This window comes from Platalea leucorodia (genome assembly GCF_965183815.1).
Source record: "Platalea leucorodia genome assembly, chromosome: 2".
NCBI lineage: Eukaryota > Metazoa > Chordata > Aves > Pelecaniformes > Threskiornithidae > Platalea > Platalea leucorodia.
In genome coordinates, this window is record NC_138824.1 from 83,228,149 (window position 1) to 83,253,520 (window position 25,372).

Genomic DNA, 25,372 nt, shown 5'->3' on the forward strand with positions numbered 1-25,372 from the left:
TTTCTATCTCATTACAGAGGAAACAAAGAGAAGTTGAATGCAGCACACTTATGAAAAGCAGCACAAATAGTGTGTAATATTATGCACAAAATTCATAGAAAAGCCACAGGACATATACATCTTCAATTTTTGCATGTTTTCTAGTTACCACATAAACAGCAGATTTAGTTGCTGTTGTCTATGAACCAGTAGATTAATGGTCAACCAGAAGACATTACATTTGATAACATCCATAGTGTACTGGTCCTTGCTAGGCACTATTGTTGAAAGTGAAATGAAAAAACCCAGAAAGCCTTAGTGTACCCACATCTTCTAGAATGAAGTTTGTATCTCTTCAGATGGTTCAAAACCCATGTTGTTTTTTCCGTCTTCGTTGTAAGGGTTCACCTCTTCACAGTTTGATCCTGCTTCACCCCTACTTCGTCTTGCTCTCCTGTAATGAAAATTCATTTTATATTAGAAGCCCTGGTTCTGTTCAAGTCCTTCTGGATCCCCAGAATCCCCTACTGTAAATAATACTGTGTTTAACTGGGAATAATTATATAAAAGGAATTGTGTTGGTTTTAAGGGGAACTGTAGCAAACCCACTACATTCTTAGAAATGCCATTAATGAAGAGACACAGAAAACCAACCCAGCTATGTTGCTGTTAATGCAATAATATTTAAGGAAAATTACATTACTGGACAGCTTCCAACAAGATTATTGAAAACTGCAGGTGCTGATGAATGTGGGCAACTCTGCTGTTGGAGAAGGCGCTGTGTTCCTAGCAGGCCACTCCACCCACCTTGCAGCGAGACTGGCAGAAGCCTGGCCATGCCACAGCTCCCTGCAGCCACAACGGCCAGCTGCCTTGGTTGAACTGCTGATGACGGGGAAATTGCAATAAGCTGCCAAAGCTGCTGTGCACTGAAAGGCAGGGAGCCGAACCTTTAGCTATCACTGTTGATGGGAGGGGGATAATAAGCTTTAATTCCTTAACTTGCTTCAGTTAGATTTGGCAGCCTGTTTGTACATGCCCTCATGATTCAATCATCAGGACACCTCCCAATGGTCATGATCATAGTATCAAAAATATTACTCACTTTTTGCGATCTCTGTGCCCAGTGATGATCAAGACAACAACTCCAATGACAACCAGGCTAATGACCACCCCAAATATAATTAACCAGATGGTGACTGGCGGTTCATAAGGTGCGGCCAGGGTTGGAAGTATGCCCACAAACTCCAGCGTGTTATCATCCAGTCTGAAAGCCTCATTGATTCGTCCCCGAGACATCCTGACATCAAGAGCAAATTCAAAGAGTTTCACACGTTTATTGGAAGGAAATAAACAGTTTTCAGTTGTCTTATAAATCTCCAGTGTGCCAAGCTTCCCCTGAACTGCTCAGTTGGAAAGGCTACACAGGAGTTACTGCTAAACCCATATTCCTTCTGGCATAGGGTGGTGAGTGACAACTACATTAACTTAAGCCCTTAACCTGTTGCAGCTTAACTGACATGTTCAGACACTGTATGAACACAGTCTTAACATTTATCAAAATGAGGCAAACAGCCTTCTGATCTCCCTCTCTATTTGCATTTTGACCTTCATTCTCTTTACCCTAAGTTTCTTGGCTATCCATAAGTTTCTTGGATATGTCACAGAAAACCACAGCTTTGACGTCTTCTTACCTGTTTCCCTCCTACAGTCTTCCATAGTTTTGATTCTTGTGTTTTCCACTGCCCTGAAAACCCTTTCCCTGGCGTATTTTCTGTGCCTTGTTTTTCCCTGAACTTCTGCTTCTGCTATTGAGCGCTAACCAGGCAGTGACTTTCATAATCATATTCTTCTTCCTTGGTTCACCAACTTATCTCACTGCTTTTTCAAACCCATCTCATATTGCTGCTGCTTTTAGATTTGTGCCGTCTTCATTTCCCACTGTACATTATCCATGACCATCTGCAGAGCTGCAGTTTTACTTATCATTTTTACAGCAATGGCTTACAGCCGTGTCATACTGTGCTATAAAAGAGCTCTTCATTGACCCGTAAGTGGGAACTAGCTCCTGCTCTGACCTCTTCTTCTCTGGATCATCAAATACACCTAGCTGTCTTTCTAATACTTCATTATTCTGGAGTCCCTGCTAACAATAATTCTTGCACTGAACTTTCACTAATGAGAGGAAGAAAACACTCGTGCATGCACACACTGTTACTGTGCTCTGTATTTCAGAATATAAGATAGTTCCTGTTAAAGTTTGAGCGATGATATTTTCTGGCAAGATATGACGCAATTAGGTGTGTTATGACAGTTTTACAAGCCCCCCTGAAGTGTTTTACATTGTCTGTTGTCCAATACACCATCAGATAGATGGACTGTTTTCTTTCTGTCATAGCAGTTTCTGTCATCCCACTATTTCCATGCTAACTGCAGAAGTGACTTTCTTATCACCCCTTCTGCCTCAGCTGACTTGAGCAGTGCTTTCCCTTTCACCCTTTCTCCTGGATGTTTTCTTCTTGTTCCAGAGAGCAAAATCTCACCTGATGGCATCTTCCACGTCAGCTTTGGGCACAATATCACTGATATTACCTGGCATGCTAACAGTAACGTAGAAGGAGATCCTTTGTGTCTGTTCCCCAACATGAATGTCTGTAATCCTGAAGGAGAAACAGTAAAGAAAGGTTTTTTTACCTGTTGAGATGACATTAGCTTTAAATTTGGGCAAGTGAACAGCTGTGTTTGATCAGCAGTGCCAGGGGGTTAGTTTATGCTGAGTGAATGCTTCCTAGTCACCTCAACTGGGAAGTTAAATCGATTTTCCTGACAGAATTTCTTTTTCTATGTACTACTTCGTAACTTTAGATGGAGAGAATCTACCCCTTACCTAAGGCAATCCTTGTCGTAATTTTCCAAAGCATATAATCAGCTGCAGAACAGAGAGTGTTTGGGGCAGGTCTCATGAATGAGGTGATGTATGAATTACCAAGTGAAAAAAAAAAATAATCCTTTGTCCTTATATTCTGCTGGTAGTAGATCCTAGACATTACATGACTGATGTTCTATAAAGTAATATCAAATAGCTTAAGTAGATAGCTTATGAAAATTTTTGAAGAGACCTAATAAAAAGGGTGGTTTTTCTTACCAAAATCAATTTCAGATGACAGATTTTATGTTTGTAAGTGAACCTAGACAACATGAGTAAGTCTGCACAGAATTCGAGCGTTTCTAGTGTAAATCAACATTTACCTTTCCTTGGCCCCAAACCTCTTGGATATTCAGTATCATACACATACATTGTTAGAAATTTTTATTTCTTATCAATATATCTTCCCTGATATTCCCATATAGGTGTCGAGCATAAATTCTCAAGGCTCACTTCCACTACTGATAAGCTGTGGGAGACAAAGCCTTCTGCATCCACTAAAGTTACCTAACTTTAGCACGTTACTCCTTAACTTCAGACTCCTGAGTGAAGAGACAGCATGTAACCAAGCTGGCATCTTGTCTTTTACAACCAGCTGATGTTTGACATCATTGTTTGCTATCACCTTACATTTGACAGAAGGCACAATTAATTCCACCAATTTATGCCTCTAGCAAACCAGAAGCAATATAGACTCAGCCAGCACAATTAAGTAAGCCACTCACTGGAAGTTAACTTCCTGTTGCTTCACCTCTGCAAAGTATTTTCTCATGGCATAGGCGATGGATGACTTGAACAAGAAGAGCTCACTTTCATCCCATACATACTGCAAAAACAGCACAAGAGAAATTCATCAGAGATGGCAAGTTATCTGACACTAAGAAATCATTCTAAAAAGAAATAGCAATTGTAATTCTTGGCATGCACTTCAGTATTATTTATTTGTGCCATGATAGCACTTCAGGAACCTAGTCAAACCTTTTAGCTCTGTTAATCTGGGCACTCTGCAGGAGAATAACCAAGCAGGCATCCCCGCTGCCAGACACTGAATCATTCTGTCCCTCTGCAATTTCTGGTACCTTTACATGGGGCTGCTGAAGATGCTACAGTCCCAGCCCATCTCCCTGCATTACGGGGAGCAAAGGCAGCAGGAGCAATGTTATTTCTACTAAATATTGGGCATTCTGTTTGAGGTCTAAAGATTTCATAATTTAGGTCTTGTTTTAATCACATAATTTTATTTGCAAACCTGTTCTTTTATGGAGGAGAAACTTTGGGGTGGGGTTGTTGTGTGAAGGTGGCTCATTTATTTGTTTGATGAGCTGGGATTTTTGTTTGGGGTTTGTTTGGTTTAGGTAAAAAGCTCTTTGCATCAGTATTTCTGTAGCAGGCATATATTTGGGTTTTTTACCCTGGAGAATAGATAGGCGGTATAAAAAATGCACTGCCTGTGTGCAGGCTCCTCCCGGCCTGCCTTATGAGTCCAAAGTTATTTGCAGTGGAATTCAAAAACAGCTTCTCTGGGGCAGGAACCAAAAGCTGTACAGGGGGCAAAAACCATGGCAGGAGCTGATAACACAGCCTGGTCTGTTGTGCAACACCACGTGTGCACGAAGGAAAAATTCCTGTTTGAACTCTGTGGCAATTTTTTTTTATCCCCTGAAGGTCTAGATTTGATTGCATTTATGGTACTTGAGGAGGAATGCCTATAAATGCTGTCAGTAATAGTTTTACACAGCTCCTGACTTTCTCGAGTACCATTTGGGAAGGTGTGGTAGAAGGCGGCTCTGTTGTAACAGGCTTTATAAAACCCAGCTACATTTTTCAACCCTGTCCTCCTCTTGACACTGATATAAAACGAAGAGAGAGAAATACACGGGAGGAAAGAGCAGAAGCTGTTGGCCGTCGACGCAGGATCAGGCCCCAGGGAAGGCGCAGGTGACCCAAAGGCCCTGCTGGCAGAGCAGCCCCCAGCCCGGTCCCGGCGGCGTGCGGAGGGCAGGGGCTCTGGCAGTTCTGGCTGTTCCCCTAGCAAGGGTTGAAGCTGTAAGTCACCTTCGCCTTGGCAAACGCCCCTGGCTTTCTCCTGCTTGCCGTGCGGCAGGCAAAGCCCTGCACTGAAGCACTCTCCTTGTTAGCGCTGTTGTCTCCGACAGCTGGCAGTGTTCACCGTCACAGCCTACGATGCTGTTGTGCGAGGGTTCTCAATTTTTCATTTCTCCCCAACATCTTCAGGCTCTGCAGTGCCTTTATTTTTTTTTTTTTAAACCAGGAGCTAATTGAGCTTGATTCCTCTACTGCTGCTTTCTGTATTTAGCATCTTAGCTTTTTAATCATTTATTTGTTTCCGTGGCATATATTTTATCTTTTTAAGGCTAATGTATTTTAATAGCCACTATGCTTCTCAAGTGCCTTTATAAATACCATTACAGGCTGTGTGGATGGGAAGTACCTAGCTGGCTTCTGATCTGTGTTTGAGTAATGACTACCCACAGGCCTTCCCATGGCACCTCAGAAACCTACCCTGGTGCTCGCTGTTCATTACAGAGGCTGCTTTGCCTTTCAGAGCGAAATGAACTTTGCCCAGCGCCTCTGCTCTATTATAGCGTGTTCCCTCCAAGATCCCACGTGTGACTTGAAAGACAGCGTAAGTCTGGCCTCTAATTCAAAAAAGGATTTTCCATTGTAAAATACATCAAAAAGCCTGCGGGCTGACAGCTCTCCATTTCCTAACACCGTCTTGTGTGCCAGCCTTTTACAATGTAATCACACGTATGACATTGACCCAGTGGGGAATTTTGAATTAATGTTTGAAGAGGCATCTCGTTTTCAAATGGTGGTCAGGGGACTGACACTCCTGGAACCCTTTATTTTAAATAAGACAAACCCCAAGTGATTCAGCGGGGGTCTTGTAGCAGTTTCCCTTGGGAGGGCATTTTCATAAAGCCCCAGCTGAAGCAAAGCTGTGGGTGTTTCAGCCTCATCAGCTATATTCGTGATCCAGCGATACTGCCGCTGCAGCTTTAATCTCATCAGCCTGAAAACAATTAGCAGGGTAATTGCGGCAGCACACGCTCTGGCACAGCTGGCGTAAGCCCATCCCTGAGTCTGGATGCTTAATTTGCCAGAACTTTGGGCTGTTTAATTTTCCCTGCTGGTAACAGCCAGGGTTCGTAGCTGAGAGGTGCGCGACTGCCTGCGTGCGCGGCAGCTGTCCCCACCGCCTACCCAGTGAAGCTCCCTCTGCAGAAGAGGGGGGGTCTTTCCCTTTCTGCTATATCCAATGCTAAAGACCAGAAACGCAGGAAGATTTGCTGGCATACTCAGAATGCTTTCTGCTGTCCTAGCAGTGCAAAGCAGCTTGAAATACCTCTTAAACAGTTGCACTGGATTCCCAGCTTCTGTGTGCTGTGAGCTGCATAAAGCAACCAAAACATATTACTCTTTGTAGCCAGGCTGAGATTCCTGCCCAAGGTCCCCCATGCCTTTTCTCTGTGCCAGTTCATGCATGTACCATTACCCGTGGCTGGCATACCAGCGTTCAGTGTCCCTGGGAGCTCAGCGTACAGGAAATTTGTGGGGAGGCGAGGCAGAAAGCTACCGAATGGAAAAGTTTTCTTGCAAGTTGGTGATGTGGACTGGTTTTGAAAGGAAAATGCATGGCTTGCTCTTCAGAGCTTAGGAACCTACCATCCATACAATAATTCAAATTAAGTAATCTGTATGAGATTGTTTTACAGCTGCTCAATTGCACAACAAAAGACTATGATGGCAAAAGGCAAGCATAAAAATGGTATTAAGATAAACATTAACCATAATGACTAATAAATGTGTTGTAATATGGAACCTTTTCATGCTGTTGATATCAGTTTTGAATTGTATCTAACCCGACTCAGCGGTCTAGGAAGCAATAAAACTCCAGTGGGGCTTGCATGTGAGAGAGTGATAGAAGTGAGAGCATCAATTCATATGAAAAATGAGCTCATGGTATTGTGTCCTTGCTAGTCCAATAGGCTCCAACGGGCAGGTCTAAATGACCTGTCTGATGACATACTCGTTCTTGGAAAATTACTAATGTTCTGCAAGGTGAAAATGGCTATTAACAGAAATGAAGTATCTGCACTTAAGCCTTCTATGCTGCCTCCGTGAGATTAGCATAAAGAGGCACAGCTAGAATAAGGAGCAAATTTTCAGCCTGGGTTAAGCAGATGGGCTAAGCCAATGCTCTGTTTAAAATCTTAAAAGCCATCTTTGGCTTTGATGAGTTTTTTTGGTTGCTATAATACATTTTATTGGACCAGCTGGTATAACTGGGGAAAGCAGACCAGCTCTTGGGAATGAAAGCCCTTCTCCTCGTCTGAAACAGAAGCAGCTGCACTGCCCCTCACAATCTTAATAACAAAGCTTTCTCTGCATAAGGGTTGGCAGGGAGGGAGGCAGCTGAATATATCAGGGCCTGGAAAGATCACAGCAAACAGGCAAACAAAAATCTATAAAGGAATGCTGACAGAGGTGTTTCAGTGTGAAATCAAGAGCATTTGAGAATAGAGAGTGGGACTCAACCCCTCTGCTTTGGCTCCACGTTTAAATGTGAAGTAGCTGCTCTAATAATAATAACTTCTGAAGGCAGCCACCATAGCCATGACAATGGAAATTAGAAGAAATTAGGTAGAGACTTTATTTAGACACATCAACATAGCTGGGAAAAATACAGCCGTTTTCAGGTACATGGGTTCCCCTATGCTAGCCCTCCAGACCTGTCCTGTAGCAGGTGAAAAAGGATCAGTACTTCCACAGAATAACTCAACTTATCTAGCCGAGATGTCTTTCTCAAAATGGGTGGGATCACTCCCTGGAGAGGTCCCTCCACTACTTGTAAAGGGAGTCTTGACCACAAAGTCAGACAAAACATCTTTTCTGTGATAACCCTTCACCTGAGCTGATGCCAGGCTTCAGACACAAAGATCAGCTGTACCCTGCCTTATTTTCTGAGAGCCATTAGCACAACATCTCTGTTGCCCGAGCAATGGGAAGAGTGCCACAGCGCAAACACACTTACCGCCTGGTCCCCCAGTGCTGACTTCAGGCTGATGCGCACTTTGATGGCATTGTCAGAATCTGGTTTAAAAAGAAACGAGGGCCGTGTTAGAGCTGCAGCGACAGAAGGTCTGTCCCTGGGAAAGGCTGGGATGGCTAGAGTTTCCTTACAGGTTCCCCTGCTCGCCCTGGCCAGCTTGGTGGGATTAATCTTGTTTCCCTTCAGCCACCTCTACTGCAAACATCCGCACCTGAGCTGTCAGTCACCCAAGTCTGGCTTTGTAGTAGACAGAAAGAGCGAGCACAACTAGAGTGTGGTCATCTGGTCTTCTTTAGACATCTGAAGGAAATGCCTCTTTCCTGCCATTGGGAATGAGCAGCTCAGATGCAGATGTTGGTGTCTGGTTAGGTAAATCCCACCATTAGGGACTGGCACAGCGCTGTAAGAGTCACAGTGCTCTCCAGTACTGATAGTGATCACACGTACGTAACCTGGGTGGTTCAACACTTAATGTCACCACAATAGGCTGAAAAATGCATTTTCCCACAGTCTCCTCCTTTTCCTCCCCTTGAGCTCCCTTCTTTGGCTAGCACATGACAGCAAACAAAATAGGAGTAATTCTTCTCTACTGGTTTGCCCCTACGCCCCCAGCTCAGGGTCCTCTGGCTTCCAGGACTGGTGGCTCCCAGCCCCCCAGAACAGGCACACGGCTCTCAGGCAAGCACCACGCAAGTCCAAGCCTCTGCTCTTTCTTCCCTCTGCACAGCCATCCCACACTCTTAGCGCTGCCACTATCGGAAAAAAAAAAAAGTATTTCTGAAAACTGGGTGAGGCTGTGACAAACTCCATGACTTTTCCAGCTTTGGCCATGAGGAAGCCGGTCTGCCTTCCCATGAGTAAAACTTACTGCTTGGTGTGTGTTTCCCATAACCCTGCTTCCCTGGGGAGAAGAGACTTCAACAGCTACAAGAGAGAGGGACTTTGCTGGTCAAGGGTTGTGAGGACTACCAAGTGTCCTTAATTTACCCACAAGCCGTACGTACATGGAGCCCAGTCTGTTTTCCAACCAACGTATCTGCCAGAATTGTTTTTTTGCAGCCACTTATATAAAGGTTCGAAGTAGTGGAGCAAGGGCACTGCATTCATGTATTTCTCTCCTGTTACACTTGCCAGTGCTTCAGTCCAGGGCCTGGATCTGCCTAATTCAAGCAATTGTCTGTGTATGTGGAAGGAGAGGTAATATGTGTTATTGCCATGTTCCGTCTAGACATCTAGCAAAAAAATCTGCGATCGGTATCAAAGTTTTCTTTTTTGCTTCTGTATTTCCTCCTTCCTCTCATCATTCCTATTAATAAAAATAAATTATTTTCTCATTAATAGGCAATTAAACCTTTGATGTTTAGATCCTCAGGGGATATAAATTTAGTCAACTTGTCAAAATAAACTGAGTAGATATATGCTAAATTTTCAAGCTAGGTTCATTCTTGATGCAAACTCATTGACTCCAGAAGTTTTCAAGGATGCAATAGGCTTTTTTATACTCTGATTTATTACATGTGAGAAATTTGCTTTGTTACCTCAATTTCTGACCAGCTGCTCTGGAGTTGGTAATGTCACATGTGTGAAGAGGGCCGGTATGGTTAGCTGCCTTGCAAAGTGCCTCCTGAAACTGGAACTGATAGATGGTCCGGGTGTAATACCTAAAGGAAGGGCAAGGAGAAGGAAGGCATAGGTTTTGTTAGTCATCTGGCGAGGAAACCCGCAAGCCCTTGGCCTTTGGAAAGCTCTGCTGTGTCAGCCGGCGCTCCTGCTTGGGAGACTGCACTGCAGGGAGAGAGGCCAGCTGATATTTATAGGCTACGCTATATCAGATTTAACAATATGCCAAGATCAAATGCAGCAGAAGACCCCCAAATCTGTTTGCTGCCACATAAACCAGGAGTGAGTAAGGTTTTTAAGGCCCAACTCTCTGCTCGGGCTGAGCCCTCTAAAATGAGATGGCTGGGGACGGAGGGATGTCCAGATTTAGTTGTGTCAGGGCTGTATGTGCATGGCCCAGGTGACAGTGGTATGGGGCACACTGTATCCCCAAGAGGCAAGCACCTCATACAGATGTGCTCCTGCCAGTTTGATGGCAGCACAAATCTTCTCTGCTCAGCAACAAGCTCGGCAGCCCCCTTGCTGCTCAGAGATTGCTATGGAACAGCCCCTGATGTCCATAGAAAAACTTCCACCAAAATCAGTGACCTTCAGTCAGGACTTTAAACAAATAAGATTGCATCCTGAGACTCTCCAGTAGATGTTTTAGGTAGCTGGGGCTTGTTCTGTACCCAAAATGTAAGTCAGTCAGTCATGAATTAAACACTGAGCTACCTTATGAATGAGTAATCATTGGCCACATGAAACAGCACTGCAGGGTCACAATAGGTTTCATCATGAGGCACTGGTTCAACAACACCAACTATTTCTCTCCTGGGGATGAAGAAAAAACACAGGATTTCTGTTAACAGACAATAAGGAAAAATAATCTGATTCTGTTCTTCCTCTGTATTGTCTGATAAGTATGGGCACCTCCCTGACTTCCAAACAGAAGTCCATACAGCTCCCAGTAACCCCAAATGCGTACTGCTCCACAGCTGGAGACCACAGAGAAGAAGCTGCTTTGAAACTGATAGTGCAAGGAAGGGATTTGTATGACAGCAGGGGGTGCAGGGAGTACTTAGTGGTATGAAATAATCTACAAGACATGAGCTTCACACACACCTCATGCTCTGGGCTGTCCCAAGTTTGGAGACTAACAAACAGTTGCGTTTTTGTGCTGGGTAAGTGCATGCAGAGACTGAGTGGCCCAAAAGGTGTATGGCCTGCTGTGCCACTGGGCTGGAGATGAGGTTTCTCTTTATTTTCCTCTCCTGAGAGAGTGTTTCCTGAGCAGTACTATGGGAACAAACCCATGCCCTAAATTCTGAAAATGGTAATAAGCTTACATGGAAATATTTTCCGTAAACCTGTATTTCAAGGTCTTGTTCCAGCAGAGAGCTTTGCAGTGCTGCTACAACAGATGTGATAAGCTTCCCTGAACAATTTGTCATTCTCCATTTCTCTGACATCTCTGCTACTTTTGAATAAATCCAAGCTGACTGATTTTTACAGTGCGTCAGGAGCCTTGCTTATATCAAGTTTTATTATAGATTTTGTTTGCTGATGGAGGCTCACTGTTTGTGTTCATGTTAGAGTGCAGACTCCATTTTCAGTGTGGGGCTCGTTTGGTTTCTTTGCATTTTTCTGCCCCCATGTTAACCAATCTGGGAAATAAAAGGCTCCAGTCTGAATCAAACTGCTTTTTAATCTTGAGCTCCAAGGTGCTGAAAATAGATTGGCTGGTGGGCATAATCTGAAAAAGCACCTCTGGATGTTACTTGCCAAGGGAACTGTATTTTTTTGACCAAGAAAGGTGGTACCTTAATACATAAGAAAGGAAAGAATCAGTCTGGAGTCTTTCAGACAATTTGCCTCCAAAACCACTCTAGAATGGGGAGGAAACGCAAAGCAGAGAAGTGTGCACAGATATTTGGTAGACAGAGATCTGTATGCTTCTCAGGCTGACAAGTATGATGACCTTCACTTGTCCTTAAGAAGGTGGGGAGCAAACCAGAGCGTACGCCTGATGAGACTTTGGGAAGGGCTGTACTTAAGCTACGAAGATGTCATGGGGCATGCGTTGGGAGAGTGGCAATGTTGGTCCTGGGATCTGGAACATCCCGTGCGAAGGCCATGGGCTGTCTTTATCAGAGAAGCTGACATTAGAAATGAGGAGAAAGTCTGCCGAGAGGCAGGGTAAACTGCCTGGGGCTGTACACAGTGCTAATGGGAATACATGGCTTGTGAGATGTTGTCTGCACCATGTTGGGTGTTTCTAGCTGGCATTCTACCTGGCTTTGTAGAAACACCCTGAGAGACAGACCCTGCCCTATGGGGGCACAGGCACCTCAGTATGTTGAGTAATTACGAAGAGTTGGTTTTGCAGGTTCATTTGCAAAAAATCCTGTTTGTTTCTCAAACTTACTTCATCTCCCACCACCGCTTCGTCCATTCCTGCTTAGTAATCTCACCCCTAAACACCATCCACCTCCACTTCTCCAGCATGTAAGTAAAAGGCATTGTTCCAACAATCGTTAGCGCTTGTTTGAGAAGAAAGTTGATTTCAGTTTCTGAAGAGAGAAGCAGTTAAGGTAATGGTTATGGTAGCAATTACTATCTGATTAGACAGCTAAAGTTGCTTCCTTTTACAGCTAATGCTTACATCTGGTTTGAATTACAGATTTTCACTAAGGAAAATGTGGAAGGAAGAATACTACTGAAAAAAACATGAGAAAAGATCACTTAGGTATTGTATACAGTTTTGTCTCTCTTTCTTTTTCCCCCGCCTCTTAAATAACCTAGCCCTTTGGCATTTACATTTCATTATCCTCCACTGAAAACCTCCCCAGGCTCTGGGGAATTTTGAGCTGAAGACTTTGGTACATCTCCATCCTTGTAAGGTAATACTCAGAGAAGCCAGACAAACTGCATTATAATGAGGGCCTACCTACATTGTCCACTCAATATTCACTTAAGTTGGAGATGTAAATCTCAAGGTTTCAGTTTCATTTGAACTGCTAAATACATACCTCGGTAGAGATATGTACGGATTCATGCAACAGAAATTTGAAAGACTATTGGAGGCTCCTCTAAACGAACTATGAAGATTTTGGGATGAGTTGTTCAGTACTGATGGCAATGAAGTGCTAGCTATTTGTTTCTAAATTACGTAGCAGCATTATAAAGTAGTGATCCTTGCCTCACGATGTGATTTGGGAAAAAAATAGTATGGTAAGTTAGTGGGGTATGATTTTCAGAAGCCTCAGTTTACAAACACCGTCTTCTGCTACAAAATAAGGCCTGCAAGTGTTTTCACTTAAATATATAATATTTATGCATTTATTTACCTTCATCCTCTTGGAAAGTTGGCTCTAGGAGGTCAAGAGATTTCAAGTGCTGAGGAGTGGCTGCAGAAAGTGACATAATTTCACCTACTGCTTCGTGGAAGCCCTCGTTGGCGCCGCCTCTTAGCAGGTAGGGCTGCGCAGAGTACGCCATGTCGTACTCGATGTGGCCCATCTCATGGTGTGCAGTCAGGAAGTCATCCATGGTCACTTTGGTACACATCTTGATCCTGCACACCAGAGCAAAGTGTTTGTGGTTAGAGAGACGGTGGCCCAGCCAGCTGCTGCCCGAGCTCTGCCTGCTGCATCTGCGGCGCAAAGCAGCCTGCAGAGCTTGTGAATGCCCCTCGCAAAACCTGCACGGCCACATCCTAGCATGGGGTGCCGTTCCTCCTGCAAGAGCGAGGCTTGGAGGGGAACTTGGCAAAACTCTTTCAGCCACCTTGAAATTGTGCTGGAAGTAAGAGAAAATTGCTTCTTTTGTGAGAAGCTGCTGGTCTCTGAAACTTGGTGATAAACTCACTGTGTTGGAGTGAGCACCCACCATCAAACTTAGGTAGATAGTAGCGTAAAAAAACCCGGTGTGTCAGCAACTCCTGCTACTTCATGCTCATATATGTACTATCTAATAAAGGAATTTCTTCCAAATAGGGTTTCCTTTCACCTTCCCCAGACTGCTGAGGTGTGAGGTGTGAGGCTGGCAGCTTTCACTAAGGCCCTGCTGAGGACAAGCTTCTTTCCCCGGGTAACTACAGGGACTGAAAGAGGGAACAGAATTTGCCACAAGAGAATTCATTGTGTGGGAACTTGCTGTCCCTCTCCTTTCCCAAATATGGAAGAGGTTGATGGATTTTCATGAAAATGGATATATCTGCTACAGATAGATGGTGGGATCTCAGGAGGCTTTCACTTCACAAGGACCCTGTGCTATTGCTGCAGAACATGTAGGTGTCCACAAATCTCACTGGTATCCACAAGCACCCACATTTCTGCTTATTCCTTAAGCCCTAGAACATAGTCATTATTTCTCTAATTCATATAAATAATAGTCACTTCTCTGCTTAAATTTGAGAGTAGTCCTTAGGTCTTCGCAAAAAAAAGTTACACAGAAAGGTTTACAATCCCATAAGATCCGTGCTCTCTTGTCTTCCTTTCCCCTCTTATCAGCCAGAAAAAAAAAAAAAAAAAAGGAAAAATTATGACTTAAACCAGCATGGTGCACCTTTAGTGAAAATATGAATGTTCTAGGAGATGGTATAAAAAGGGGCCGTAGCAATTGCAGTACCTGTAGTCATTTTTCCCCAGATCCCATGCCGTAGGATGGCAGACAACCTTCCTGTTGTCAGTCGGTTCTGTGAGCATGGAGTTATTCCAGAAGCCCTCAGTCATTGCGTAGAGGCCAATGGAGGTGAAGAAGGACTCAGCAGTTTTGAATATTTTTATTGCATCCCATTTCTGAAAGAGACAACGCCACCATTAACCACTGCTTCTGCCTGTTCCCAATGGCTGGCTTAACGCAAGGCAGCTGACTGCATATCTATCCCCCAGCAACTTCAGATCAGCACCTGACTTACTGAGATTAAGATGGTAGTGTCTCCCTTCGGCACTTCTGTAAATTCTGCTGGGAACTGGAATTAAGTGTTTTCCCCGCAAACAAAATAGGTTTCTGTAGTCAGAGGTTCAGCAGATAGCACCTGACCCAGACCAGAGAAGCCCTCAATAAAATATAAGGTAGTGAAGATAAAAAAGCCATTCCTGTCCGTAGCATGTCAGATCAGGGATCTGACCCTTCAGCCACTTCAGTCAGGGACAACTCATTTGAGGGAGTGGAGCTGCACTCCCAGCAGATGAGCATGAGAGGAGATCTCGTCCAGAACCGTAAAACCTGGCAAATGTATCTAGAGGAGTTACTTATCAGATGGTACCTGCATGCTAATGTCTAGAATATTTTTGTCATTCAGCAGTTTTATTATTCTACGTAGCAGGAGCTCTGCATTTACTGGACTGAGTTTTCACAGAGATTTAGGTGGCAGACAGCTCAGTTGGATGAGAATCCTAAACTGGGCACATCAACCAACAAGGATGAGTCCAGCCTTTGCCCTGAGGCTCTGTAAGTAATGCTTCCCTCCTCATGGTCGTACTTCGATATACACAAATTTATGACTACAAGGGGGTCAGTACTGTAAAACAGAAGTGAGATTAATGCAGACTTGTGCAAACTGCTTATGAATCAAATTTAGCTATTCCTTCTCTTGCCAGCATAGCATTTGCATGGAGTGCTCCCTATAAGAGAAAGGTAGATTTCAGGTGAATAATCACATTTCAGAAATCAAATTCCACCCATCACCTTTTATTTTATAAAAGGAGTGAAGCTTAGGCAAGACTACAGAGAGTTATCTTCACCCATGTTCTCGGTCTGGTAAAGGTGCTGTCACGTCTGTTAGCACTACAGATCTCAAACACAGACCTTATGGTGCTATGCAGTTATCAAAAGATAACAGGCAGCATTGCAGTTTCCTAGCTGTATCCAAATAAACAAGACTGGCAAAAAAAAACCCCTACGATATACAAACTATTTGATTATGGTAATGGCTGGCAAAGGTCATATTTGATACCAGCCAACTCCATGACTCCTGAAATATTTATATGTACAAAATATATCTCTTAATGGATAGGTGTCTCTGAGGAAAATAGACTTGAAGCCAAGATTAAGCCAGTCAAAGAGGGCGGAGAAGAAAGAGAGGAGAACAGCTAAGGGAAAAGGTACAGTGGAAGATGCATGAACACATTAAGGTGAAGAGGAATAAAGGATGCGGAAAGCAATGCTTTGCTGGTGCTGTGTCTGCCTTAGGGCAGCTATGGTTTTCTAGAGAGCAGCTGACGTGCTGTATAATTTTTATACCATCTAGATTTGTTACATAATGCATATTGCATAAAGGCATGTCTTACCTTTTCAACCATTGCAGAAGTGACATCAATGTTTGGTTTGGCTGGATAGGGAACGGTCAAGGCATACAGATTTGTCCAAAATCTACCCCACATATCACCTTCAAAAAAGAGAGAAACATAGAGATACTTCAAATAATTGATTATATATTGTTCAAAAGTGCCAGACAGTTCTATAAATTGTGCAGTGTCATAAATAGAGGCTCCTATACATCTAAACAGGTCTGATCCAGATGTGGAGGGGAGCAGTTCTGGGAAGTCATGCATAGGTCAAACTCAGATCAAAGATCCTTTTATTCCCCAAGATCAGCTGTTCTTGTACAATACAGTCTCAGGACTGAGCACCTTCCTAAAGGTCTATTCAAAACTGAACATTCATGTTGTTAGTCCATGTGATTGCCACCGACATGTTCATGTACATTACAGTTATGGCAGCTTGATGTTGCATGCTTTGAAAGCAAAGTCATGAAACGTGGGAGCTTAGGATAAGATTTAAAAGGAAAAGCAAGTGTCTCTGAAACTCTCATTTCTAAGGAAGACAAGTGCTGCAGAGGGCAGGGAAATATCCCAGCCCAGTGCTGGACTTTTGAGCTGAGTGCTGCCAGCTTCGGCAAGGATGAGGACTTCTGCCTTCCCTACCTGCCTCTGCTGCTAAGCACCTGTGTCATCTCTGCCAGGGACTTCTCCATTTCTCCTCTCCCCTTCTCTTATCTGGAACCTGTTTGTTAATATCCTGATTAAACAGGCAGATTACTCTGTTCCCATGTGCCTTGAAGGTGACTGTCTTGTGTACGAAGTCAGGCTTGCGCGACACGGCCTCATTGACATACCCAGCAAGTGAGCCGGGAGACATCCCGTGGAGGTGATGAACTCGGGGCCGTAGACCTGCTCCAGCCGGTGCCTCACGTAGGCATGCAGCTGCTGATACAGAGGTTTTATCTAAAAGCAGAAGAGGAGAAGGAAAAAAATTATTTTCTCTTTGCTCTACGCCACTCATCCCTCCTAAACAGAGAGCCTCGAAGGTGTCTCTGATGAAATTCTCCTGGCAGGTAAGTGCACCCCAGGGGCTCAAGCGCTGAGTCCAGATCCTAGCCCCAGACGTCCTGCTCAGGTATGATGGAGGGAGCATTGCTAACTTCAGATGCAGAGTATCAAGGATGCCATCTACCTCATGGGAAACATACCTCCCCGCATGGGCCCTACCTGGATCTGCAGAGCTCCCTCTTTACGAGCCTTTGGCACAGTGCAGCCCAAGGGGACCAAGCTGGTCCTAGAATGGCTGCAGAGGTAAAAACATCATGTATGTCTCCCAATGTCTGTTAACCCCATGTAGATTGAGATTAGCAAGTTTAGAGCAAGTTTCCTCTTCCTTCACAACATTGACACGAGCCCACCATCACAAAACACAACCCTGTGGCCCAGGTGAGAGTTTTTTCCTGCCTCTACCTGCTCAAATGTCTTTTCCACATCTGCAATCAGCTGGTCACGGCTGTATTTGTATTCTTCTGGATAGTCTGCTTCATAATTTGCTCTCCAGTAATCTCCATAGTCAGAATATCCTGTAAAGCATGGATGCATCACATCAGGACACCACACATGGCACTGCTCAGGTCTGCAGGAGCAGTGCAGCGCCCTGCTGATCCCATGCAGACCTGCAGCCTTTTTTCCCAAAGCAAAGCAGCAAAGAGTGAGATGCTCTGGGTCTAGGGGGTAGGAGAGTGCTCCGCCAAGGCTCTGTCCCATGAACGTGCAGGTTGTCTGCTAATTAGGGTCATTCCAGCTGGAGATGGGGGTCAAAGGAAATCAGCACTCCTGACTAAAGCTCCTGCAGCTGTGAGGGAGGGCAGCCTCTGCTCAGGCTGGATACTAAGGGGTCCTCACAGAAGGTATAAGATGGTGGCCATCATTGAATATGGGTCCCCACCTCCAGCAACAAAACCACCAGGGCAGGTGCAGACACCAGCTCCCAATTCCACTAAGTCTTCCAGTCCACTGACCTCCATCAAGCCTGGAGTAGAAATGGCTCATAGATGACGTCTCTTCCTTAGTGGTATGGAGGAAGATCATAATGACCATTTCTTAATGTTTGTTTTTTTCCTGTCTAACTATTTGGACTATAATTTCTTATTCTGGTGTCTAGCTCCAGCTTGACAATTTTCACAAAATAAGGAGTATAGGAAAGTAGGTGATACAGCTGCAGTTTGGCCAAAAGACAGATTGATGTAGCTACTTCAGAAGCTATTTTAGAAGACTCCCCAAAGAAAATTAGCAGCCACCTGCCATTGTTCCTTGAAAAGACAGTTCCATATGATTTGTGTGGAGATCACTGACTGGAAGCACACTTCCATTAGTGCAAAATCCTTTTTAAGCACCTGGCTGTGTCTGCTGGCCCAGGCCTACCAAATCTGATCATTCCAGTAAGGGCATAATGCTTATAAATGTACCACTGCTTGTGGCTGGTGCAAGAAGGTCAAGGACTATGGAAAAGAGAAGGCATCACCAAGACTCAGGAGCACTCAGAAGTTGTTTAAATTGAGCATGCTTGCCCATAAGTCACAAGCAGTGCAGTTCTGGGTAAGGCAGTATGTAATGAAGGGCACGGATACATGATGGCGTTTGGGAAAGGTGCCAACAAAGACATCCCCCTTTTGTTCCAGGCTGGTGACAGACCTCTGATCTGGTCAATGGCACCTGTCTGCATTGCTGCTCTCTTTGCGATGTGTACACCAAGAGCTAATTATGTGCAAAGCGCTGCTCACCAGTGTGTAAAAAAGTATGGGTTTTGAATTCCTGTGGAAATTGTGCAAGACTGTGGTACGTTTGTTAATTGCTGGAAGCCAGGAAAAAAAAAAAAAAAATTCTGACTTACCATTAAGCTTTGCAACTTCATTTTTAAGTTCAACATACTCTTCATATAATGGTCTCATCATCCTGCCAACATCAGCTCTCCAGCCTTCCCAGGCCCACAGTCTCTCATGATAATCCGTGCTGTTAGCCATAATAATGTCCAGACCTGTCAGAACAAAAAAAATAAGTACTAGGCCTTGAAAAAGCAGAATCTCTTTATTTTTCTTTTGCAGCAGGCAAATGAGCCAAAGTGAAAGAAATTTCATGAACTAAGAAGAAAACACTTTGTGTCTGATATACTGAAATATCCCATTATTTTATTGCATCCTTTTCTGATTTAAGGTTTTCCCCTTCTTCTCTTTAAAAGACAGAGAGCAGATCATGAGTCCCTTAAATGCTCTCTCTGCATTAGCTTCCCTTAAGTTGGTAGTGTTCTTGGGACTGGCCTCAACACAACGTTGAGTCCAACAAGACTTTGATGACACGGGAAAAAAATAGATTTTCTGTAATGCAGGCAAACCCCAGGTGACAGGCAGGCTGTCACACAACCTGAGCAGCCGTCTCCAAATCTTGTCTACTACAAGTAGGAGACAGTGTGTCTCGTGGGCAGCAGGCCTGCCGGAGGTCCCTGAACTGCAAGGTGCAATTAAATTGTGACTAAGCTTTAGATAGCAGGATATATCTATTGAAACTACAGCCTGTTCTCTTGCAGTCAGGAGCCACCCTTGGGCTTTTTCTTTTTGAACCCTCAGTGTAAAGGACACGGTAGGGGCAGTGGTTAGTACCGTACCTGGCTCTAGCACCAAACACTCAGACGGTTTGTTGGGTTTACAGACGGTCCCGGTGCTGTAGATCGTACTCATTGTATTTAGCACGTAGCTTAGCTGCAAGTTAGATGAGAGATAGCCCATTAGAAACCCACTCTGTGCAAAATAACAGCCAATTATGCTAATTCCTTAAGAGCTCGATTCAACACTTCACCCACCACCTTAACATTTAAGCATATGTTTAAGCTCAGTGGAGATTAATGAAAGAATTTGCCTAAATGCATTACTGAACCAGGACCTAGCTGGAAAAGACAGATAATCTCCCAAATATGTGACGTAATCTACAGGTCCTTAATATCCAGTCAGATAGAGCTCTGGATTTAATGAGCACAGACTGTCATGAGAGAGCTATCAATATACAGCAGCAATAAAACAATAAAGTTTAGCAATGTGCTTCCATAAGTGTGGACCCACCTGAACTTTCCACGTAGGTCGTGGTTTTGAATGGCAGCATAAAGGGCCCCTTCTGCAGATGCTGCCAGGCTGACTGTTGCTTGTGGTTTTTAACATCACATCACACTGATTGCATAGATCTGCTTATACTCCATTACAGAGAAGTTATGGCTCATGTCCTGGGTCAGCTGAAAGCCAGATGCATCTGAAATCATTCAGCTCTATCTCAGAAGCTGTGCTACATAGCTCTGTTTTTTTATTTTTTTTAATGCTTTCAGGTTTTCATGCTTCAAGAAAAACATGCACCACTTTTAGCTTTTCCTTTAGGACTATGTTATTTCTCATTTAAAACTTTAAATCAGAACTATGTAGAGCTGTCAGTGGGAGGGGTAGTTAATGACTAGCTCTACCTTCATCTCTGTCAGCATTAAAATAAGTGGGCACCCAGGGAAATTTTTGCATCAGTAAAGAATATTTAAATATTCCTATGGAATCCCACCAAACTGTACAAAAAGTCACTTTTCAAGCCAGAATCAACAATTTCAGCCTCAAAGGCCATTTATCGAGGAAACTACAAGTGTCTAAACAGGGAGGATACTGAAGAAAATACCTCCTCAACAGAGACAATGTTACCATCAGCGCACTGCTGTACTCCAAAATAAATATAAGTTTGTATGAACTGTCAGCATTCCCACCAAGGTAATCTGTCTTTCCAGAAACACATCTCATTTGGATCAGACAGGAGATCAGAGTCCACTGCTTTTCTTGCACGGTGGTTAACGCTGGTGATCTTAGCAGAAAAATCTCAGGATCCTTCTGTAATCAGGACTGTGGGATCCCCTGACTCAGCGCTGTGTTTCAATTTGATCTCCAGCAAAAGGAAACTAATTTAACCCTCAAGTTATAAATCCCTTTTGAATCTGAATAGCTGCTCACTCCAATTCTGCATATAGTCGTTACCCGTATACATGCCTTTTACATGAACTTGTTAGTGGAAATGTCAAATCTCATTATGAATCCTGATAAATCTTACTGGCCTTCAGCAGCTTTCTGTGGAAGGAGGTCACCAACCCTCCCCAATTTCAGGCATCCCAGGGTGCCCGCTGTGTAGAAACCCCCCCTCTTTTTCACAGTTTGATAATACAACGTGTGCAGAGAAAGAAAAACTTCCTCCACCTTCAACTTTTTGACTCATTGAATGTCCTTTCACCTGTCTCTTTCTGCTCATTGCCCCAGGTCTGGACTTCACCAAGCACTTACAGCAGCTCCTCTTTTCCTCTTATAACTAATCCGGCCATTTGTGCAAGGACAACTCTGAGGCGTGTGTGTGTGTGTTTGAAATTAGTTGCATGGATTACATGGCAAAACTGCTGATTTGAATGGGAACTGGCTTCCTAAGCCAAACCACCCCTCCAGTCCTGTACTGCTATGAGCACCTTGTACAGGTACGCTCTCCATACCGATGCTGGGAGACAGCATCACCCCGAGACAAGCAGGGTGGTGACAGCACCATGCCCTCGCTCAGGGGTGCTGTGGGAGGCAGCTCAACTCACCCGAGAAAAATGAGCTACATTCAACAACTTACTCTGCTATATTTTTCCAGTGACAGCACAGATGATCCTCTGTCCTGGAGAGCCTGGATCTGGAGCCTGGTGAGAGCATCCTGGATGCTGGCTAACGGGAAGTTGCTGGCGTTCCTGGAAGCCTCGTCGTAAAACGCGGACCACTTGGCATCTGCCTCGTTCTGAAAGGGGTTCACACAAACCCTGAATTACTCTGCCAAAAGAGTGCAGCAGCCTGATGTATTCAATGGGCAAAAATATTACTTCTGGGGAGAACTTCATTTGTGGAGACCACCTGTGGATGATTGTGGGTTGAGCACTTGCAATGTGCAGCGAAATGGCTGGAGAACTTTTTGGCTTCATTTTATTCGCACATCCAAATAACCATTTTTCTTTGGAAACAGCAAAAAGCAGGACTGTCTCCTCACACTGTGCTTGTTATAATTGATCCAGCGTCACCTAGCTGTGTTCCCTGCTACTCTAAATCACCACGTATTCTTCTGTTAGTGCTTTCCTTCACCTACCTGTGCCTTAGAGAAACTAGATACAAGCCAGGGCACAAGAATTCTGTGACCCAGATGTCATTCCCCATTTCTGCTTCAGTAGCAGTGACCGACAGCAGCCAAGATCACTTTCTCCTGAAGTTTTGGTAAATAAAAGATTGTAGGAGGCACTGAACAGGTGCCTAAATTGGGCATGCGAGACAATGTTTTGCATGAGATATTGCTTTTACCACTGCTGCAATTACATACCATGGCACATGAAACTGCCAAATTTCAGTAGCACCATAATAACACTATTTGGATTTGGGACTGTCTTATTCTTATTCACCTTTTTTTAATGTGTTTGTACATAGTTTAGCACATCAGCACCCCTCCCAAATGGCAACAAGAACAGTACTAATTAACGTGGGTCCTCGGGATAGTTTCATTAATTGTGCTCATGCCAGAGCTGCCCGGGTTGTGGGGAGGGCACCTGTAATGCCCGTCCCTCCCTGCTGAGGCATCAGGAAACACAAACATCATATTATGCCTGAAGAGCTCTTTCAGGCACACTTCACCCTTGTGCAAGGCCAACGCTTTCTCCAGGCCTGTGCCCGGGTTGCCCAGCCCCGTGCGTGATGGACCCACTGTACCTTGCTTTAGACTCTGGTGGAGAGAGGCGGTGGCAGACGTAAGCCCCTGGCAGCCCCATCCCGGTGTCTCCCCCTTCCCATGCAGCCCCTCTGCGGGAGGGCAGCCATCACCGGAAGGCTTTCCAAACTCTCCCCTTCCCTGGAGCAGAGCAAACACCCCTGCCGCTGATCAGCAGCTTGCAAAGCTCAGTGGGCAAGAGCTTGATAAACACCCAGAGGAAAGATTATCAATGTGTAAATCTGTTTCTGAACTCCTTGTCCTGAGCAGGGACGGAGAGGTGCCTTAGGAGCAGCGGGGCAGAAGAGGGGGCTCTTTGGCTACAAAAGCTGGGGGAAAGAAGTTAGCTTACTGTCTGATTTTTCCCCAACTAGAGGAACTGGTTGATAAGTCAGAGGAATAGGTATGGGGTTTGTGGCTTAATTTACAAGGAAAATGGATGGGAAGGAGCCAGAAGGGACAGTATTCATTAACTCTGCTCCTCCAGCAGAAAGGGAGGAGGGGAAGCAGTGGGTTTATTACTAGTGCTACTGAAGAGATCAAGTGAGAGAAAATGTTCTCTCTGAGCACTGGACTAATTGGTTCTTATTGCTGGTATCTCCTCATGTATTTTATTATCATCCCATTAATGCTGAAAGTACTGTATGGGGCTTTCATTTTACGTGTTTGGAAACGTTACAGTTTAAGTACCTGGTGCCTCGGAAAACATTCCAGATTGACAATGATTAGTCATTAGGATTTCTTCCAGCAACCAGTCTCCTTGCTTTAATTAAGAAATACGATAATTAAACCATGTTTTAATTAAGCTGTAAGACCACAAAGTGGAAGACTTAAACCATTATGCAAAAGTAGATGTAGGGTGTTCAGCTTCATTTTTATGCTCTGAATTGTTTTCCTCTAAAGCTTCAGTTAACTTTGAAATACACACAGCTACAAAATTCAAGGTGGTTTTGTTCATTTTGAAAAGCTCCAAGATTACCAGATGCTAGGCTGAGGCATGGCGGTATCGGTAACCAGCCAGATCATGGCTGACTGCTCTTGATGAACATGATACTTGCCTAGAGACCCCGTTGGGTCAGCTAGAGGTTGGTGCTGAGAAGCAGGGAGAACTGTGCTGCAAAATAGCATAAGTACAAATGCTGTGGTCCTTCCTGCTGATAGAAATTGACTTTCAAACCAATGTACTATACCATTGTACTATGAACTCCACTGCTGGCACTTGGAAATCCATGATCTCACTTCATTTTTCCAAGTTAAATACCTCCAGGCAGTCTACCAAGGGCCCTGACTATGAGAAGAGTGATGGGGGGGAGGGGGGGGGGGAAGGTTCCCCACTGGGTAAAGGGTGTGGACCACTATATGAAACCATCAGCAAACATTTAATAGACTTCCAACATTCAGAAAATGTTTGCATGTTCAGTGAGAAGTAAAACAATTTTAGCAACAGAGAAGAGAGAGCGTTGTCCGTGTCAGTAAAAAGCCCAGTGTTAGTTCACTTTTGCAAAAAGTGGGAGACCTGGCTCACATGGGCGCAAGATTCGAATCCCATTCCCTCACGCCACAGGGCAGCACCTAGCCTGGGCCCTGGGAGAAGACCATCCCCTCTGGGCTGTGCCCTCTCCAAGAGGAAAGGGGCTCCACACAGAAACGCCACGCCGAGAGGCACTGGTGGTGGTGGACCCCAAGCAGACAGAAGAAGGCGTCTCTCTCCATCCAGCTCAGATTTTGAGGCTGAACATGCAGTGCTCCCTCGCCTTTTTCTTCCGCTCACCAGAGTGACTTGAGGTGATGGCTACAACAAGTCCAGCCTCCAGCCATCCCTGTGCAGTGCGAGGGCAGCCCCGGCAGCAGCCCTAGGCTGGAGAGGCTGGTAGTGGCCCGGGCACCTCCAGTGAGGCATTGCTACTTTAAAGCAAGCCCATCTACCCTCCTGAAACTAAACCACAGCTACCAAAGAAGTAGCACTCCAATTTCAGCCAACCTCAGTGGAACCAAAACAAACTAGAAAGTAGCTGTCAGATTCCTAAAACCCACAGGACGGAGCACTTACCATTTTCCTGGCAGTTTCCTCGGTGATGTTCGTGTTGTAGTCCCATGAGGCAAGAGAGCTCTCATAGCTGATATTTTCTGCCCTCCTGTTAAACTCTTCTAGAAACATTTGGGCTTGTTGTGTGACATCCTGAGGGGTAACAACAGCGCTCAGACCACAAAGAAGCCAGAGCTGGACCAACATATTCGTGTCCGGGCTGAGAACGTCCCAACGCAGTAGGTTTCCTCAGGTAAGCTTCTGTGTCAGGCTCTGTCTCATCAGCCTTCAAGCATGGCTAGCGTGAAGAAAAAAGGGTGAATCCAATTTCCTTGGCCTTTTATAGGTTTTATCCATTGCAGGAGAGAAAGGAAAAAGTTTTTTATAAGAAGTCGAATAAACAAAAGTCAATGATTAACTTTGGAAAAACATAATTCCTCCTGCCATTTTATGGCCTTCTTATAAAAGGCTTTTACTTTTGGTTAATGTTTCCCAAATGTGCTGTCAATGATACAGCTGGTCACTTTATCTATAGCCTGCCCGTGTCTTTGGTAGCTCAGAATCTGTGAATCCTTTAACAGGTTGGTGATAAGCTGTAAAAATATTTAGAAACTTCACTGAAACACTAAGCCATGAACCTTAACTCGAAGGCAGGAAGAAACCTCAGTTAGCCTGACATACGGTACCTGGTTGGGTGTTTAGGCCGATGT

The 25,372-nt window shown here is 44.5% G+C and overlaps 1 protein-coding gene across 1 annotated transcript; it reads right to left on the reverse strand.

Moving 5' to 3' along the window:
* Positions 1–312: 312 nt before the first annotated feature.
* Positions 313–24,869, reverse strand: ACE2 (angiotensin converting enzyme 2; the record flags this gene model as incomplete). Its single annotated transcript, XM_082337673.1, has 18 exons — positions 313–433; positions 1,085–1,279; positions 2,523–2,639; positions 3,631–3,731; positions 7,965–8,023; positions 8,987–9,159; positions 9,521–9,643; positions 10,317–10,415; positions 12,010–12,154; positions 12,932–13,158; positions 14,214–14,383; positions 15,878–15,975; positions 16,705–16,813; positions 17,321–17,433; positions 18,744–18,887; positions 19,512–19,605; positions 21,527–21,685; positions 24,687–24,869. The coding sequence occupies 18 exons, from the start codon at positions 24,867–24,869 to the stop codon at positions 313–315; spliced, it is 2,430 nt and encodes an 809-aa protein (XP_082193799.1).
* Positions 24,870–25,372: the final 503 nt, after the last annotated feature.